The sequence below is a fragment of the Convolutriloba macropyga genome, chromosome 4, assembly GCF_964194025.1.
Source record: "Convolutriloba macropyga chromosome 4, txConMacr16.3, whole genome shotgun sequence".
Lineage (NCBI taxonomy): Eukaryota > Metazoa > Xenacoelomorpha > Acoela > Convolutidae > Convolutriloba > Convolutriloba macropyga.
This window is the reverse complement of record NC_134471.1, coordinates 27728100-27748775: the sequence shown is the minus strand read 5'-3', so window position 1 is coordinate 27748775 and position 20676 is coordinate 27728100. Positions and strand designations below refer to the sequence as shown.

General features: G+C 34.4%; 3 protein-coding genes across 3 annotated transcripts in view; 2 read left to right on the top strand and 1 right to left on the bottom strand.

The window, feature by feature from the left end:
* LOC142338356 (uncharacterized) overlaps positions 1–5679 on the top strand; it is a 41463-nt gene extending 35784 nt beyond the window's left edge. The window contains exon 3 of the mRNA XM_075388069.1: positions 5248–5679. Within this exon, the coding sequence (XP_075244184.1) occupies positions 5248–5671 (424 nt within the window). The 3' untranslated portion in view covers positions 5672–5679. The remainder of the gene's footprint in view (positions 1–5247) is intronic.
* The window catches only part of LOC142338357 (transmembrane protein 70 homolog, mitochondrial-like), a 197974-nt gene that overhangs the window by 166490 nt on the left and 10808 nt on the right, over positions 1–20676 (bottom strand). The window lies entirely within an intron of this gene.
* Positions 13922–16945, top strand: LOC142338039 (uncharacterized). Its single transcript, XM_075387672.1, has 3 exons — positions 13922–14133; positions 15736–15977; positions 16458–16945. Exons 1-3 carry the CDS (start codon positions 13922–13924, stop codon positions 16943–16945), a joined length of 942 nt encoding a protein of 313 aa, XP_075243787.1.

Genomic DNA, 20676 nt, shown 5'->3' with positions numbered 1-20676 from the left:
TCAGGAAGATGTCCAAATTGAACAAAACTTGGTATGGAGTATCCACTGTATAGGTAGATTGTAGGGTAAAAAGAATTTTTGCTATAGCTTTTCCAGGAAAAAAAGTTAGTTTTGCATACAGAAATTTGCGAATTTCGCGATTAGCGAATTTTAAATATAGTAATTTTTGATTGGGTCAAGAAGTTGTCCCAATTGAACCAAACCTGGTATGGAGTATCCACTGTATAAGTAGAGTGTAGAGGAAAAAGAATTTTTACTATAGCTTGTCTAGAAAAAAGTTAGTTTTTCATACGGAAAATTCCTATAGTTTCCGAATAATTTTGAATAGGTAACTTTTTAAATAAGTCTTTTTCATCGGGTCAAGAAATTGTCCAAATTGAACCAAACTTGGTATGGAGTATCCGCTGTATAGGTAGATTGTTAAACAAAAAGAATTTTTCGTATAGCCTGCCTAGCAAAAAAATTAGTTTTTCGTATGGAAATTTGCGAATTTCGCGATTAGCGAATTTTAATCATAGTTATTTTAGATTGGGTCAAAAAGTTGTCCAAATCGAACTAAACCTGGCATGGAGTATCCACTGTATAGGTAGAGTGTAGGGTAAAAAGAACTTTGCTATAGCTTTTCCAGGAAAAAAGTTAGTTTTTCATACGCAAATTCGCGAATTTCGCGATTAGCAAATTTTAACTATAGTAATTTTGATTGGGTCAAGAAGTTGTCCAAATTGAACCAAACCTGGTATGGAGTATCCACTGTATAGGTAGAGTGTAGAGGAAAAAGAATTTTTACTATAGCTTGTCTAGAAAAAAGTAAGTTTCTCATACGGAAAGTTCCTATAGTTTCCGAATAATTTTGAATAGGGAACTTTTTAAATAAGTCTTTTTCAACGGGTCAAGAAATTGTCCAAATTGAACCAAAGTTGGTATGGAGTATCCGCTGTATAGGTAGATTGTTAAACGAAAAGAGTTTTTGGTATAGCCTGCCTAGCAAAAAAGTTAGTTTTTCGAATGGAAATTTGAGAATTTCGCGATTAGCGAATTTTAACTATAGTAATTTTTGATTGGGTCAAGAAGTTGTCCAAATTGAACCAAACCTGGTATGGAGTATCCACTGTATAGGTAGAGTGTAGCGTAAAAAGAGTTTTTATTCAATCTGGACAACTTCTTGGCCCAATCAAAAATTACTATAGTTAAAATTCGCGAATCGCGAAATTCGCAAATTTCCATACGAAAAACTAACTTTTTCTGCTAGGCAGGCTTTACCAAAAATTCTTTTTGTTTAACAATCTACCTATACAGCGGATACTCCATACCAAGTTTGATTCAATTTGGACAATTTCTTGACCCGATGAAAAAGACTTATTTAAAAAGTTACCTATTCAAAATTATTCGGAAACTATAGGAATTTTCCTTATGAAAAACTAACTTTTTTCTAGACAAGCTATAGTAAAAATTCTTTTTCCTCTACACTCTACCTATACAGTGGATACTCCATACCAGGTTTGGTTCAATTTGGACAACTTCTTGACCCAATCAAAAATTACTGTAGTTAAAGTTTGCTAATCGCGAAATTCGCGAATTCGCGTATGAAAAACTAACTTTTTTCCTGGAAAAGCTATAGCAAAATTCTTTTTACCCTACACTCTACCTATACAGTGGATACTCCATGCCAGGTTTAGTTCAATTTGGACAACTTTTTGACCCAATCTAAAATAACTATGATTAAAATTCGCTAATCGCGAAATTCGCAAATTTCCATACGAAAAACTAACTTTTTTGCTGTTTTAATTTTGAAACGTCATTGTTTTTAGTTGTGTCGTTTATTGTTTTTTTAACTCAGTTAGGGTTGTAGTGGAAAAACAATTTTTGGTTTAGCTTGTATAGAAAAAAAGTTAGTCTCTTAGTTGGATTTTTCGCTTATTTGAAAATTTTATTTTAAAACGTCTTTTTTTCAATCGGATCTTAGAGTTGTCGAATGCTAACGAAAAGCAACGTAGGAGTCCCACTTTTTGTGTGGGTTGTAGTGGAAAAACAATTTTTGGTTTAGCTTGTATAGAAAAAAAGTTAGTCTCTTAGTTGGATTTTTCGCTTATTTGAAAATTTTATTTTAAAACGTCTTTTTTTCAATCGGATCTTAGAGTTGTCGAATGCTAACGAAAAGCAACGTAGGAGTCCCAATTTTTGTGTGGGTTGTAGTGGAAAAACAATTTTTGGTTTAGCTTGTATAGCAAAAAAAGTTAGTCTCTTAGTTGGATTTTTCGCTTATTTGAAAATTTTAATTTAAAACGTCTTTTTTTCAATCGGATCTTAGAGTTGTCGAATGCTAACGAAAAGCAACGTAGGAGTCCCACTTTTTGTGTGGGTTGTAGTGGAAAAACAATTTTTGGTTTAGCTTGTATAGCAAAAAAAGTTAGTCTCTTAGTTGGATTTTTCGCTTATTTGAAAATTTTATTTTAAAACGTCTTTTTTTCAATCGGATCTTAGAGTTGTCGAATGCTAACGAAAAGCAACGTAGGAGTCCCACTTTTTGTGTGGGTTGTAGTGGAAAAACAATTTTTTGTTTAGCTTGTATAGAAAAAAAGTTAGTCTCTTAGTTGGATTTTTCGCTTATTTGAAAATTTTATTTTAAAACGTCTTTTTTTTTCAATCGGATCTTAGAGTTGTCGAATGCTAACGAAAAGCAACGTAGGAGTCCCACTTTTTGTGTGGGTTGTAGTGGAAAAACATTTTTTGGTTTAGCTTGTATAGAAAAAAAGTTAGTCTCTTAGTTGGATTTTTCGCTTATTTGAAAATTTTATTTTAAAGCGTCTTTTTTTTCAATCGGATCTTAGAGTTGTCGAATGCTAACGAAAAGCAACGTAGGAGTCCCACTTTTTGTGTGGGTTGTAGTGGAAAAACAATTTTTGGTTTAGCTTGTATAGAAAAAAAGTTAGTCTCTTAGTTGGATTTTTCGCTTATTTGAAAATTTTATTTTAAAACGTCTTTTTTTTTCAATCGGATCTTAGAGTTGTCGAATGCTAACGAAAAGCAATGTAGGAGTCCCACTGTTTGTGTGGGTTGTAGTGGAAAAACATTTTTTGGTTTAGCTTGTATAGAAAAAAAGTTAGTCTCTTAGTTGGATTTTTCGCTTATTTGAAAATTTTATTTAAAACGTCTTTTTTTTCAATCGGATCTTAGAGTTGTCGATTGCTAACGAAAAGCAACGTAGGAGTCCCACTTTTTGTGTGGGTTGTAGTGGAAAAACATTTTTTGGTTTAGCTTGTATAGAAAAAAAGTTAGTCTCTTAGTTGGATTTTTCGCTTATTTGAAAATTTTATTTTAAAACGTCTTTTTTTTCAATCGGATCTTAGAGTTGTCGAATGCTAACGAAAAGCAACGTAGGAGTCCCACTTTTTGTGTGGGTTGTAGTGGAAAAACAATTTTTGGTTTAGCTTGTATAGAAAAAAAGTTAGTCTCTTAGTTCGATTTTTCGCTTATTTGAAAATTTTATTTTAAAACGTCTTTTTTTTCAATCGGATCTTAGAGTTGTCGAATGGTAACGAAAAGCAACGTAGGAGTCCCACTTTTTGTGTGGGTTGTAGTGGAAAAACAATTTTTGGTTTAGCTTGTATAGAAAAAAAGTTAGTCTCTTAGTTGGATTTTTCGCTTATTTGAAAATTTTATTTTAAAACGTCTTTTTTTTCAATCGGATCTTAGAGTTGTCGAATGCTAACGAAAAGCAACGTAGGAGTCCCACTTTTTGTGTGGGTTGTAGTGGAAAAACAATTTTTGCTTTAGCTTGTATAGAAAAAAAGTTAGTTTCTTAGTTGGATTTTTCGCTTATTTGAAAATTTTATTTTAAAACGTCTTTTTTTTCAATCGGATCTTAGAGTTGTCGAATGGTAACGAAAAGCAACGTAGGAGTCCCACTTTTTGTGTGGGTTGTAGTGGAAAAACATTTTTTGGTTTAGCTTGTATAGAAAAAAAGTTCGACAATGAGAATAGTTGGAACATTATGTGCAGTCGCACATAAACGAACCTCCTTGTTTCATTCTGGTTTTAATCTTTATTATATTTATTATTATATTTATGACATTATTATACTTTTATTATTATTTTATACTTTGTCTGGTCTGTTTAGTGTTTCTGTTTTGGAGAGAGCTTTTCGAGCCTAGTTTTTTTAGCTAGCTCTGCTCAATTCTCCTATAGTTGTTTGTTTGTAACTCCGCCGTAGCCGGTCCCCAGCCCGGTTGAGAAAAGGAGGAGGGGAACACACCCAAAACATACTGGAAAATCTCAAAGAGTTGTTCGTTAGTTCAACTGTAGATTTTTTCCGACAGTATTTAACCTATTTCAGCTCTCGAAACGTCCTCTGATCAGACAAAAGTGCGGTCGAAACGTCTCTCCGATCATTTCTTGCATTTTTTTCCCGCTCAAATTCCGATCATTTCTTGCATTTTTGATTCCGCTCAAATTCCGCTCATATCTTGCATTTTTGATTCCGCTCAAATTCCGCTCATTTCTTGCATTTTTTATTCCGCTCAAATTCCGCTCATTTCTTGCATTTTTTATTCCGCTCAAATTCCGCTCATTTCTTGCATTTTTTTTCCGCTCAAATTCCGCTCATTCCGGTCAAAAAAATGTAAGGGCTTTGAGCGGAATTTGCTAAACTGTCCGCTCAAATTCCGCTCATTTCTTGCATTTTTTTTCCGCTCATTCCTCGGCCCGGGGGGGGCGGGGGCACAAACAAAACCAGAAATGATTCCGGATCTTTTTTTTGTATCCCCCCAGTACGTTGTGCTCCCCCAATTAAAGAGCACGTGCTATGGCATAGTAAATCATTATGTAAAAATATGGCACGCGCGTCTGGGGGTGCGAATAATATGCACCTATTAAGAGGGGGGGGCACAAACGGAAAATATCTATCAATCATTATATGGGAGACAATGAGAGGCGCGAAAGCAAATGTACGCGGGACTTTTCCATTATAGCCCCCTCCCCATTGCTTATCATGATTGCGTGATACTCCATCTGAGCAGTTAACATGGGGGGGGGGGCTATGATGGAAAAGGCCCAAATACGCATTAGATTGTTCATTAATCGTAAGGAAAACAAACTTCATTTGCTCAGAAACGGGGGCTTTTGGCCCTCTGGTACTACCGATCAAGATGGTGCTCCTGTGTTACTATACAAGTTACACGGTACAATAGCAGGATGTGTGCATGATGGTCCAGTATGTATAATCATACAAAACAAATTGTATCTTTTCAGATATGCAACCATCACAGACCTTGCTCTTCTCAAAATTCCGAAGGGCTACACTCAAGATATTGCCCCAATCTGTTATGCCCAAAATGCTCCCCGTGTTACGCATTCAAATAAACCTGTGGTAGGATCTAGGATCGGACTTGTGGGTTTCGGGGCGCGTCAATCCGGTTCCCTAATGCACGGTTTCTATGGTAAATGGTTATCCGGAAATTACGCAACTATTGCGAGATTGGTCAGCGGGCTAATTTTGGCTGACTCATCAGATGTCAAAACTGCGAGAGGCGACATGGGTGGTTCGGCTTTTTTGGAAGAGAATGACCGGAAGTGTATAGTCGGTGTAATCTTCAATTTTGATATCAGAACCAAAATGACAACAGTCGTTGACCTCGAAACTAAGTTAGAGTGGATAAACAAGATTACGCAATAAATCTATTCAACAAATAAACTTTAATTCGCATCCTAACTTTATACCGTGACAATTACGTTGCCTATTACGTACTAACTTGAACTTCCCGGAAGAAGGAACCAAATATTTTTTCAGGCTCTTTGTGGCTCCGCTTTCTTCCTGGGTCGAAAATTTGTTTCTTTCCCATTATAGCCCCCTCCCCCATGAAATTATAGCCCCCCATTATGGTATAATTACCATGTTTTTTTGGGGGGGGGGCTATAGGTTATCTGACCACTAAGCTGGGGGGGGGGGGCTATAATGGGAAAGACCCGAAAATTTTGTCAGTTTAGTTTCGGCGATGAAAGTGCTGAATGATTACAGAATTTCTTGGAAAAATTCAGCAAATCTCGTGCAATTTCAGCATTTCTAAATTTCCTGAAATCAGCAGCTACCAAAAACATACAATATGGAGTGGCTATAGAAGGAAAGAACCAGAGTACAAAAAACAAACAGACGCAAATGCTAACATGAATTCAATATATTAATTATTACGTCATAGAAATCATGGTTACACAATAGGCGCGAACACACTATAATCAAAAATGATTCCCGCATAGTCAACCCGCATCTCTTAGAACACCCAGATGCAAACTGGGTTGTTATTTAGCACTTGTCAGTGTAAATTTCTTACGAAACGAAATAGCTCTGTTAGTAAATTTAAAAAATACAATTCAAATTTTGAAATCACCTGAAAAAACTTTGATCAATTTTGGGTTTTGTACATAGGCGAGACGGGACGGTTATCTTGCAAGATCTTGCAAGAATATTGCGAAAAGGGTTGTCTTGCAAGATCTTACAAGATGAATGGTTATCTTGCAAGATCATGCAAGATGAACGGTTATCTTGCAGGATTCTTGCAAAAACGAAAGACCTCAAATAATGAGTAAATAAATTAATCATATCAACCATATATGTCTAAACCGTCGCTGAATTGAATTTTTGTCGAAATTGAGGTGCAATTTAAAACCAAAAGCTACACACTAAATAAAGTTAAGGAAAACTACTTGATAACGTAATTGAAATACCCATTTCTACAAAATAGTTCAAAGATCATTTCAAAGGATCATTCTGTTAAAACCAAGTGTGAATGAACTGCTAAAAACTGAAAAAGGTCAAAAAAGCATCTGCAAAGTTTTCTGCAAACAAAATCTATATGCTCTTCGAATGTTAAGAGGAAGCCAATAATTATCTAATTATCCCTAAGTATTTGGAACCTTGGCAGTTATCTAAAAGGCAGTCTCCATGATGTCACGTTTTGTTTTGCTCAAAAAAATTAAGAAAAAACTTCTTGTGTGGTTGATTTCCAGCTTGTTTGAATGTAGCCGTCCGTCCGACAATTGATGTTATCGCTCTGTTTAATTCTTCAGAAGGGGGTTGTGTTGGGAAAAGCAAGCAAGCAAATATCACCGCAATCAGGTACAGTGTGGAATTTCTACAAGCGTTCACTAAATCTTTCAAATATAATAAAAACAAGAAAGGTCCTTTGACCGAACCTTGAGAAAATCCATTTTCCGACTCAACCTTTTTTAGAAAAAATGTTATTCCATAAAACACACTATGTTCTATCCGGTAGATAAGAGTTAAACCATTCCGACACAAAATCTTAGAAACCAAGGTTTTTCGCTTTTTTCAAAAGAAATTTCTCTGTTCACGATGTTGAAAGCTTTTTGTAGATCAAACAAAACAGCCGTACAATTATTTTCTTTCATTTTTCACTGGGGATGGTTTCAACAACACTGGCTACCGCGTCGACTGTCAATCCGTTAGATCGGAAGCCAAATTGTATTTTTTATTCAGAAAAATAAACTTTTCTAGTAACTCACTTCATATCTTGAACATAAACTTTTCGAAAATATTTTCACTCAATGACGGTAGGATAGAACTGGTCGATAGTTGTTTACATCCCTTCTTGTTCCTTGTTTATGGAGTGGAATCATCATAGCCTTCCTGTAAATGATTGCCGCATAGTCAACCCGCATCTCTTAGAACACTCAGATGCAAACTGGTTTGTTATTTAGCACTTGTCAGTGTAAATTTCTTACGAAACGAAATAGCTCTGTTAGTAAAATTAAAAAACACAATTCAAATTTTGAAATCACCTAAAAAACTTTGATCAATTTTGGGTTTTGTACATAGGCGAGACGGGACGGTTATCTTGCAAGATCTTGCAAGAATATTTCGAAAAGGGTTGTCTTGCAAGATCTTACAAGATGAAAGGTTATCTAGCCGTCCGTCCGACAATTGATGTTATCGCTTTGTTTAATTCTTCAGAAGGGGGTTGTGTTGGGAAAAGCAAGCAAGCAAGTATCACCGCAATCAGGTACAAATTAGAATTTCTACAAGCGTCCACTAAATCTTTCAAATATAATAAAAACAAGAAAGGTCCTTAGACCGAACCTTGAGAAACTCGATTTTCCGACTCAACCTTTTTTAGAAAAAATGTTATTCCATAAAACACACTATGTTCTATCCGGTAGATAAGAGTTAAACCATTCCGACACAAAATTTTAGGAACCAAGGTTTTTCGCTTTTTTCAAAAGAAATTTCTCTGTTCACGATGTCGAAAGCTTTTTGTAGAACAAACAATACAGCCGTACAATTATTTTCTTTCATTTTTCACTGGGGATGGTTTCAACAACACTGGCCACCGCGTCGACTGTCAATCCGTTAGATCGGAAGCCAAATTGTATTTTTTATTCAGAAAAATAAACTTTTCTAGTAACTCACTGCATATCTTGAACATAAACTTTTCGAAAATATTTTCACTCAATGACGGTAGGATAGAACTGGTCGATAGTTGTTTACATCCCTTCTTGTTCCTTGTTTATGGAGTGGAATCATCATAGCCTTCCTGTAAATGATTGCCGCATAGTCAACCCGCATCTCTTAGAACACTCAGATGCAAACTGGGTTGTTATTTAGCACTTGTCAGTGTAAATTTCTTACGAAACGAAATAGCTCTGTTAGTAAAATTAAAAAACACAATTCAAATTTTGAAATCACCTAAAAAACTTTGATCAATTTTGGGTTTTGTACATAGGCGAGACGGGACGGTTATCTTGCAAGATCTTGCAAGAATATTTCGAAAAGGGTTGTCTTGCAAGATCTTACAAGATGAAAGGTTATCTAGCCGTCCGTCCGACAATTGATGTTATCGCTTTGTTTAATTCTTCAGAAGGGGGTTGTGTTGGGAAAAGCAAGCAAGCAAGTATCACCGCAATCAGGTACAAATTAGAATTTCTACAAGCGTCCACTAAATCTTTCAAATATAATAAAAACAAGAAAGGTCCTTAGACCGAACCTTGAGAAACTCCATTTTCCGACTCAACCTTTTTTAGAAAAAATGTTATTCCATAAAACACACTATGTTCTATCCGGTAGATAAGAGTTAAACCATTCCGACACAAAATTTTAGGAACCACGGTTTTTCGCTTTTTTCAAAAGAAATTTCTCTGTTCACGATGTCGAAAGCTTTTTGTAGATCAAACAAAACAGCCGTACAATTATTTTCTTTCATTTTTCACTGGGGATGGTTTCAACAACACTGGCCACCGCGTCGACTGTCAATCCGTTAGATCGGAAGCCAAATTGTATTTTTTATTCAGAAAATTAAACTTTTCTAGTAACTCACTGCATATCTTGAACATAAACTTTTCGAAAATATTTTCACTCAATGACGGTAGGATAGAACTGGTCGATAGTTGTTTACATCCTTTCTTGTTCCTTGTTTATGGAGTGGAATCATCATAGCCTTCCTGTAAATGATTGCCGCATAGTCAACCCGCATCTCTTAGAACACTCAGATGCAAACTGGGTTGTTATTTAGCACTTGTCAGTGTAAATTTCTTACGAAACGAAATAGCTCTGTTAGTAAAATTAAAAAACACAATTCAAATTTTGAAATCACCTAAAAAACTTTGATCAATTTTGGGTTTTGTACATAGGCGAGACGGGACGGTTATCTTGCAAGATCTTGCAAGAATATTGCGAAAAGGGTTGTCTTGCAAGATCTTACAAGATGAATGGTTATCTAGCCGTCCGTCCGACAATTGATGTTATCGCTTTGTTTAATTCTTCAGAAGGGGGTTGTGTTGGGAAAAGCAAGCAAACAAGTATCACCGCAATCAGGTACAAATTAGAATTTCTACAAGCGTCCACTAAATCTTTCAAATATAATAAAAACAAGAAAGGTCCTTAGACCGAACCTTGAGAAACTCCATTTTCCGACTCAACCTTTTTTAGAAAAAATGTTATTCCATAAAACACACTATGTTCTATCCGGTAGATAAGAGTTAAACCATTCCGACACAAAATTTTAGGAACCAAGGTTTTTCGCTTTTTTCAAAAGAAATTTCTCTGTTCACGATGTCGAAAGCTTTTTGTAGAACAAACAATACAGCCGTACAATTATTTTCTTTCATTTTTCACTGGGGATGGTTTCAACAACACTGGCCACCGCGTCGACTGTCAATCCGTTAGATCGGAAGCCAAATTGTATTTTTTATTCAGAAAAATAAACTTTTCTAGTAACTCACTGCATATCTTGAACATAAACTTTTCGAAAATTTTTTAACTCAATGACGGTAGGATAGAACTGGTCGATAGTTGTTTACATCCGTTCTTCTTCCTTGTTTATGGAGTGGAATCATCATAGCCTTCCTGTAATCTATCGGATAGCCCTGAATGTTGAACGACTGATTAATAAGATCAGTGATGATAGGTGCAAGGATTGGGCAAACGTCTTGAAAAATTTATTGGATATTAGGTCTACAGCATGAGAAGCCGACAGTTTGATGGATTCAATTTCCGCCCTCACTTCAGTTAATTTCTTTCCGTCAAAAATTTTGAAGAATCCACTGATGGCTTTACTTAGGCTTCTGAGTATTTGGATTATTCAGGAGAATACTATTAGCAACTGAAGCAAAATGTTTGTTGAAGAGCTCCGAATTTTCACTGCTTTCTGACACTTCTGTTTCTTCTGTGTTTAGTTTCAACTTTTGATGCCCGTTTTTGTTTTTACTATTGATTGATTTGAAGGTTTCTCTTGAGTGATTTGAAGGTTTCTATTGAGTCGTTCCAACGGTTTTCGAATAAATTAGCATAAAATATTTTTTTGGATTCGCGTATTCGTTCAGTGCAGGTGTTCACGAACCGAAAAAAAACGATTTTTGTCAGAGTTTAATTTTGTCTTTATCCGTGTTAAAAAATCGTTAAAAGTGGTCAAAAAAATTTTATTAGCATCACTCATTAGCAAAAACGCTATATTAAAAAAATGGAGACTGTAAAGATCACAATACTGTAAAAACCGACTTCAAACAGACTTCATAGAATTCATTGTCCTCAGGGAGGCACCTGCGAAATGAAAAAAAATCATATCCTGATTTTATGAACCGCGTCATCTTGGTTTGACCATCGGAGTGCCAGCAGAGTACAGAAGTTGGTACAATTTTAATGCGTAGAAATGTGCTTCGTGCTGACAATTTTCAATCGAGTTTATATTCCCCAGAGACAAACTCAAATAGACATTGTTGGGATCTATTCTGTTCAGCGCCTCCAGTGTTTTTTACGCCAAGGATTGCATTTAATTGAAGTACTCAGTTAAACCGACTGGCAAATGACTACTTATTGCACACAAAATAGCTTTCAATCTACTAAACAAAATTCAATCATAAATCAATTACGCATCATTTGTAAACAAAATTTGTAAAACTGTCTTTTTGAAGCAAATTTTTGGCGCAAAACATGACCTTTTTTATATTGTAAGGACAAAACCTCTTTCATCTAAATTTACATACACTACAGTACCAAATAGCTGTGTACACTTAGAGAATTTTGAAACAGTGCACAAACATCAAATAAAACAAAATTTTGATTTCAAGTCAGTTGTGTAGTGACGGAAAGTTACGCTTTTAGTTTTCTACAGTATGGTAAAAAGTGTATGAAGTTTTCAGACAAATTTTTAAGGATATCTAAGTCAATTTTCGGACGATTTGCTTCCATTTTTTCCTACAGATCTCTCGGTTTTCGTAACGCTTGTTTCACAATTGCCCATAAATTTTTAATTGGATTCAGATCGGGACTATTTGACGACCACTCCGGTAACTCCCGCTCCTCTTCTTCGAAAAATTTAAGGACAGTTTTTGCTGTAAGCACAGTAGCATCATCCTGTTGAAACTAACTTTTGAAAATGCTGATCTATTTCCGCATTTTTTCTAATATTCCATGTGAACTGGTCCCTTTAGCTTGTTTTTATGCAAATTACATAATTTGTTGTGAAATTCATGCGCTCTGGAAATAAAATACTCCGCATTCATAATTCAATTTCCAAAATAAACACAACAACAAACTCTGTCCAAAGCAATGGAAGGGAATAACAGGAAAACCGTACACCAGATTACAATAACGGCCGTCTGAAGAGTTCAATTTGATAGGGGTTTCTTCTCTACTCAAGATTGCTGCTTTGTTTGACAATGTCCAACTATCAAAAACTGTTTTTAATCGAACCGATACAATTGGAGCATATTTTCGGACAGAGCTGTGCTAACTAAACAGAAACCATTCTCAATTCAACTCCAAGTCATTTTAAGATCTTTTTGGTGGCTTAATGAAAACAAGAGATTAGAATTCAGTGCTGCTCGTGAAACTCGTTTCGAATACGGTTTCCAGAGAAAGCACACATTATATCAATTTAAGATAAACTTTGGCATCGTAAACAAAGAGTTGGATCATTGAGTGCTGAAAACCAGCTTTACAAATGATAGTAGTAACTATTTGATAAGTATAGATACGATGAATTCATATTTTTTATCTGGGACGAGGTATAATTGCAATCAAGTTCGCATGTTCTTCTAAATATGAAATAGCATACTATATTGCAAGGTTATTAGGAACCATTTTTAAACTTAGCATCAAACAGGTGTACATTTTTGAAATCAAGCATAGAATCCAATTATCAACTGCAAGGATAACAGCTGATAGAGTATGATATCTTCTGCTCATTTTTTCTAATTTTCTAATCGGACTTACATTGTAACATTCTAATTATCCGATGATAATTACCTATATTTTAATCGGATTTTTTGAAATTTTTTTTTCATGTTAGAAAATCTGAACACAGAATTTTTACTGTTGTTTTTGGTTTGTAGTTATTTTTAGGTGATTTATATTAGGTAAATTGAACGCATCATATTTTTGCAGGCACTTTTCCTGAAATTTTGCTTAGCTCAAACGTTGCCGGTAAATTTATCTTGGCACTTCTTAGAGTGATATGCTAAAAAATTGAATAAATCAATGCGCAACAACATTATTTTTTAGATCGGTTCTAGACCCGTCTTTTTTTTTAAAAAAAATAAATACACTGATCTGTTCTGCAAATTTTCTTTCCGCATAGCTACAGTCTTGATGCTCATCTTATTTTTTTTTTCGTTTTATGTATCAATCAGGTCATCACAAAAAGTAATATAAATCATTATGAGACCTGCAGGAGCATTCCTAACATGCATTTCAGCTCACTTGAAAGAACCCCGAACTTTTTAACTGGAAAGATCTTATCTTGAAGAACCTTGTCCAGATCTCTTAATCAACTTTTACCTAATTGAGGTCTCTGCGACACCTTTTGTGTGTACTTTTGTCAAAGTCCTATCATAATACGTTTAACCTAATTTGTAATCTTGTTAAGTAAAAAGTGCTCTCTTTCAAGTAGAGATATGATTTCAAAGTATCTTACATTGGTTTGTTGTCTGGGTCCAAGTTTGAAAAATGGGCTAACAAAACACAAGTAAACTAGAATGAGGCTCAACTTTAACAAAATAAGTGGGCTTTGAACTCATTTCATCTAAGTTTGCACTATATTTTTAATCTAATTTTAACCCCCTAACTTAACTTTAAATAGTTAGGCACTTGAATTTTGAGTCACTAAGTGTAAAACCACGATTTGAAATGGTGCAATTATAGACTTGAGTTTGTTAATTTATTACTAAAATTGGTGAAAACCCGATTCAGAAACGGTTTAGCGAACCTTAATAATACATTAATTTGACTTAATGTGCTAATAACCTGAAGCTCTGTTTCTTTGCTAGAAGTTATTCAACCACAACTAAATTAGAGATTTTGGGTAACCGAACCTTCTTTCAATAACCTTCCGAAATCATTAGTTCGGAATTTAGTTCAAATTTTCAAAAACTTTCTCTTGTTGATCACAAATATTACTCAAAAAAGTTGCCAGCAGTTATGAAAACTATACCAGATCGGGATAGGAATCCCAGAAACTTTCCAAATAAGGAGACAGTCACAGAAGGCGCAGAGAAGAAGTTGGAGAAGGTGAAGAAACGTGAACAACACTGCGGGAGGTGTCGCAACCACGGGAGGTGTGAGAAACTGAAGAATCACAAGCTGTGGTGTCCTTATAAACTGTGTGTTTGTGAAAAGTGTCTGCTTCTACTGTGAGTTTTATATTAACTTATCCTGAAATATGTTTTCAAATGATTTTATGTATTTATTGCAACATAGGTTGAAGATGGAGTCTTCATCATAATAATCTATTGAAAAATTCATGAAAACCCTTTTCATTTTAATTTTTGAAATGTCCATAGAGAAATTTATGCTAATGTTCAAAAAACCAGTTTAAAACAAAATGATCTATGATGCAGACTTTACTTGTTTCGCGTCCCTGAAGACTGGAAGAAATAAAAAAAGTTATTATGATCAAGAATTATTGGCTACTCGTTCATATTTATGAGAAAAACTAACATAGACAACTTGTTTGTAATCTTTGTTGTGCTAATTGTTTAGCGCGAGACTCATAACTAAAGGAAGAAAAGAGGAAAACTATCTTGTAGGACAAAATTTTTAAGTAACAAGAATCTACTAGATTCTTAACATTAAAAATAGCAGAGTTCTTTTTATGGTTTTCAGTCATGCTCTTGTTAAAACAAGATCACAAAACGCTTGCTTAGGGGTGTTTTTTTTTTCAATAAATATGACCAAAACTTAGTCTGGATTATAATTTACATTACAGTTGATATAGGTACGTGGGATTAAATTCTACTAATAAGATTATTGTATCGGTGAACAGACAAAAGAGTCACGGACAAAACAGTCCTGAATAGCAAAATATCACTTTACAATTCAGTACCGGCGATCAGGTGCGAAGGGTCCATTGTAAAAAATGACATCTCCTTTTATAGTCATAACTGAGTCGGAAACGAAAACATCTTTTCTGTTAAAATGAGTAAACTTCAGGTATCAGTTATTAAGAACTGAAACATTCGAAATATTTCCAATGCAATCGATAATCGAGTTTTTAAGTTTAGGAAAAAAACAACAAAAAGATATACAAAGGGTTAGACAAATAAGTCTATCAGAGGAAACTTGAAGAGCTAACGTGCAGATTTAAAGATGATTTTTAACAGGTATTCAGACTTAGAAACCTAAAAGTTGACTTTTGAAACGCCCCAAACCGTTTTAACTACAAATAACTCAGATGAAAACAAGTTTTTCCTAAATTTTGTTAAGCAGTTATCACTGTCTAAGAACTGATTTCGAAATTGTAGCTGCTCCATTGAAAAGTGGTTTGGCGAGATAACTGGAGTTTGAAATGTCTCTGGTCTGTTACTTTTGACAACCAGCCACTGTTCTCCAATGGCCAGTAATTGTCTAAAAATTATCTATAAGAGTTCTACTCATTTTCAACGTAATATTGTTGCACCTACATTTTGTTACAGGCCATTCACGTGATCCAAATTAATACCTGCGGAAATATTTACTTAGTGTCTTAACTGTAAGTTCTCTAAACATTTCAAAACACCGAGAAACTGTATCAAAACAGATGGCAATTAAACTGCTAATTGATGTCCTCATTTAAAAAACTTTATTCAATATTATAGAATAAAATTATTAACCTGTATGCATTTATAATTCTGATTTCCCCTAATATCGGTCTTTTAAAAAATTTAAGCAATCCACGATCTATTCAAATGTTTTAGGCCCACTATTAAACTTTACCAAAATGTTTTGAATACTTATCAAGTTGCGGTTCATTTCAGAGAACGGAGAAGCGTCATGGCCAGACAGGTAGCTCTGAGACGACGACAAGATAGCGAAGCTCAAAGGATACAAGAACTGACAGCTTCAGGACTCCTCTCTTCTTCAACCAGTCCGACTTTTTTATCCGGAGTTGATGAAACGAAGGCAGAGGTATTGGAAAGCCAAACTGAGGCATCCAAAGATTCCGATACTAAAGAGTCCATCTTACAAGCATCATCAACTTATCCCTCGTCCATAAGAGGTTGGATTAGAAGCCAACATTGTTTTGAAAGGTTTAACTAAATGGAAAGTTCCAAATGCGGATAATATTTTCAGCTTTTTTTAGTCAAAAGTTTCAGAAGCTATCAAGATATTATGGTATAAATGCTTAACATAGGCTTTCACACCATACATAAAAAATAGTTATTGAATTGATAGTTATATCTAATGGAAATATCTAATCGATTAAATAGGGTTTGTCGTTTTGATTAATCAATCTGAAATTGAATGGAGACTTTGACATTTCGAAATAAAAATTCTTCTTTTTTATAAGTTAAAAGTTTTACCTGTTTTATATTTATAAATGCTACCCTTTGACTGCAGCAAGAGTTTCTGTTGGTTGTTTTTACAGTGCAACTCGAGATATAGGTCATTGCTCAGTATAAATAATCTAAATAGTCATTGTATCGATGACAGACCATTATTCTCTTTTGAAGAAATACGCGACCGTACTGATTTTTAGGTCCAACTAGTTCTTCCATCAATTTTTCCCGAAGCTCTGATCACATTCGCAGGCTACCATCAATCTCCCTACCATTATCAGCACCCATTCGGGGACACCCTTTCAACCTGCAGCATCAGTTAAACTCAATTTCAACTCCCTCGTTATCGATACACACGTTGCCCAGCCCCGATTCTCGCAATATCAACCAATCAGAATTCAGCTCTCATCTACGTAACCAATTGCTGCTCAGTTCCCAGCGTAGTACACATTCAATTCAACCACAACAACAACGTGCATCATCGACGAGATTTCAGGAACTGGTGCAAGTTTATTCTTACCTGTACTCGAGTATCCTAAACGCCAATCAATCAAATCCAGGCACTGAAAACTCTTCAGCTCTGAATGGACTTTCAAGATCAAACAATCTCTTCTGCGATTATAGTGCAATCGACGATTCAGATGATGCGAAGACTACAGAAAACTCAAAGATGTCATCAATAAAATAACAATATCAAATTGATTCATAATTGCTGGAATAAATATTTAATACTGCGTTATACTTTCATTTTGTTAAGTTGCAACGACCAGGGCCGAGGAATGTTTGCAAAAGTAGTAACGAACAAGCAGTAACTAGTTGAAAAGTTAGAATATTCACTGCATATAACGGCTGATCTCCCAGTTATTAAAAGGAAAGCTTTACATCGCCCAGACTTAATAGATGAATACAGACAGCTGTCCATAAAGAACAATTGATCTCCAGTTAATCAAACATAATCAAATAAAGGGGAACAAAATTTGCTATTATCTAGACCCTTTGTTTCTGATCATCACCATGAGATTTAGATGGTTATTTGATCAGAACATTGCTGTATTGTTACAGAGCTAACATTTCATTGTGCTCAAAATCTCTTCTGATCAGACTGGCGTGGGCTCGAATCCGCCTCTAATGAGGGAAGTTTCTGACCCTTGTCCAAATTAAAGTGCGCTCGTAGACTTTTTCAGACCAAGTAATTCGAGCGCAGCTGAGCGTCTAAATTTGGTCTGATCAGAGATCTAGTCGGTCTGGACAACTCAACCTCGGTAAGAATCTTTTTGCAAACCTAAATCAAGTGAAGATGTATAGTCTATCTATAACTTCCTTCCATCAAATGAAATTAACGTCAAAAATAGCAACAGTAACAGAATGATGAATAATTTACCAAAAACAATTTACCAAAAAGCAATTTCAAGTGATTGCCACTAAACCATAAGAAACAAAATTAAGTTCTGTTACTCACAGATCAATAATGAGTTTGCCCAAAAAAACCAAGTACTCTGATTAAACCATTGAAACCAATCCATTAGCGTAAAAATGACTGAAAAGTGTTGTGTTGAACTAACTGTAGTTTTTAGTCAAAAGATGATTTTTATTAGTTTTCGAAATCTTTGTAATTAACAGCGGTATCCAATGGAGTAGAAACAATGGAAATATGTCTAGGTTGTAAGGGATGAAGGCAATGCAGAGAAACAAAAAAAATTAAAATAGGAAATCAATTAATTTTTTTCGGGCTAAATAGCCATTGGTATGATTCTCCAACACTTAAGAATTAAGAAAGTTGTTTAAAATTTGCAATTTAAACTCTGATTTGATTTTAGCCTCCTGGTCATTCAAAATTGCGATCCTATCTAACAGTGATTTCAATTTTCTTAGCCACTTTTATATGTCATAAACTATCTTAGGCTAGTAGTGGATAAAACAAGGAAATCAACAACCAGCAAAATTTGACCTGTTCTCCAAACGCTGATCGCGCATGTCGAAGAGGGCCAAACTTTACTACTTGTTGATTTCCTTGTTTTATCCACTACTATACATTTTCTCTATATTCACTTCTTCTATATTTTAAATCTATCATTTCCTGTCTCACTTGGTGCAAACCACTAGTATCGAGTTAAGCTGGTAATTAATCGTTATCAGACGGATAATTTGGGTTCTATCCCCAATGACTCCAGTGGACGTCCCCCGATACTAGTATAAAACTAGTGAGACCGTGTAACAAGCACGTAAACAAACTTGCAAAAAAAACTTGAACAAAAAAGAAAACTTGAAAAAAAATTGAAAGAAATATTAAAATAATAAAAATTTTCATATATCCCCTAATCAATATTTAATCAATATAAAACTAAAACTTTCTTGTGTCACTTGGCCTAGTGGTTAAATCATCGAGTCTAGTTAAGTGGTTTTAGCAAACGGAAGGTTTGGGGTTCCTTCCTCACTAACTCCAATGAACGTCCCCTGACTTTGATGTGAATTACTATGAAACTAAGTGAGATAAAAAAAACCAAATTCACAGTTCTTAAAAAGAATGATCCCTGCTGTGAGACTGTATATGGGACACACTGTGATGGGTATACAGTCAAAAAACACTGAGATCGGTGGAAACACAGTGATTAGTGTTTTTCAGTGTAACTTGAATAAAAAACCAGCTTATTATTTATTCTAAATCTGGTATTAATTAAGAAAAAAGGTCTAAATCTAAAATATCAGGGAACCTGCTTGGTTTACCACGACCAGAGCTCGTTTGCAGAGATTTCAATAAAAACCAAAAATAGATCACAGATAAATTAAAAGAAGAAGAATTATCTTTGTGAATATTATACTTATAAACATGCTCTCTGAATTGATTTCTAGTATGACCATATCTATATCTATGAAGATAAATACATAGTCTACATTTCCTATTTCTAAATTATATAATGATATATGTTTATAAACATTACACATACTACATGTTAGATATTGATCAGGATCAGAATAATGATATCCCAAATGTTCTATATAATCTTTCACTTTAACCATATTTTTACATACATAAGAAGAATATTCTAATTCTTTACAATTATTACTACATTCTTTCCAAGGTTTATTTATACACTTATTGCATTTCATTTTCATTTTTCGAAAAATTATTTTTTGATTATTTCCCTAAATAAATACATCATGTCTCAATCGACTAATACTAGTGTCATAAATTTTGCGACGTCTGTAATTTATGCTTTGGGTTTATGCTTTGGGTTCTGTATAAACCCAAAAAAGGGTTTATACAGACATCAATCAGACGATCTCAAACATAAGGAACCATTGGAGAAAATGTTTGAGTCTGAAGAAGAAGAAATCTCGGAGAGGGTGTATAATTCGGATGAAGATGATTATATTATAAAAACTAAAGCCAAAACCGAAAACAACATCTACTCTTAAATTAGATCGGCGAAAACATTGGGGAACCAAGGGCAAAGCCCCTTTCACGGATATGAATTTAAAGAATGTCATGAAGAATTTATGAATAAAATAGCTCTAACTACTCACTCATATAGTCATAATCGTAAGTATCTAGAAAACACAGAAGACTTTGATATAATTTCCAGTCAGAACATGAGAGAATTTCATATTACTGATAAAGGTGGGAATTACATTGAAGATATAGATGAAGCAACTAATTACTCTTTAGAAGAAATTAAAAACTGTTAACAGTTCAGAAAAGTTAAGAGTTTTAAATATAAGATCACAGCCGAGTGTGAGTATAAAAAGAGAATCAAAGAAGACGTTAAAACTACTAAAATATTTTTCAATACTGACTATATTATTAATAAGGCTATATATGATTACGGTGACATCAAACAATCGGCGAAGCCGTTTCACGGATGGCTAGATTTCGAAAAGGAAGTATATGAAGGTTATGGTTATCATTTTGAGTTTCTTGGAATAAAAAGTATGCAGTTAAATATTGAACCAACTAAAGCATCTATTGGTACCCATATAGATCTACCAGCTGATCTCAAAAATTCTAAATCGATATTAAATATACGAAGTTATAAATACAACTGCTTGCAACTAACTATCACCGCATGGTTACATCCGGTCATAGGTAATGCAACACGTGAACGTAAATATGTAAATAATCTAATTGAACCAAGACAACAACATGAAGATGATTTTGCATATATAATAAGAATACAGAAATTGTATAATTTTAATTTTTGGGTATACACCCCCTGTGGTGGAGGTAAAGAAGAATTGTTTAAACAAGTAGATGATTTTAATAAAGATAGAAAAGATGTAAGAATACTAGTTTGGAGTAATAGAACACTGTGCCCTTATAAAAAATATAGAAACCCTGTTAGATCGCCCAAATTAAAATAACATTAAATATTATTACTGCAATAGGTGTAGCTGTTGGTTTAACTCACAAATTAAATATGA

What these genes read in the sequence shown, in the direction of transcription:
- LOC142338039 (XM_075387672.1), top strand. Translation starts at nt 13,922, where the DNA reads ATGAAAACTATACCAGATCGGGATAGGAATCCCAGAAACTTTCCAAAT. An exon ending in GAAAAGTGTCTGCTTCTACT is followed by an intron (nt 14,134 to 15,735) that starts GTGAGTTTTATA and finishes GGTTCATTTCAG; the next exon opens with AGAACGGAGAAGCGTCATGG. An exon ending in TTATCCCTCGTCCATAAGAG is followed by an intron (nt 15,978 to 16,457) that starts GTTGGATTAGAA and finishes ACTGATTTTTAG; the next exon opens with GTCCAACTAGTTCTTCCATC.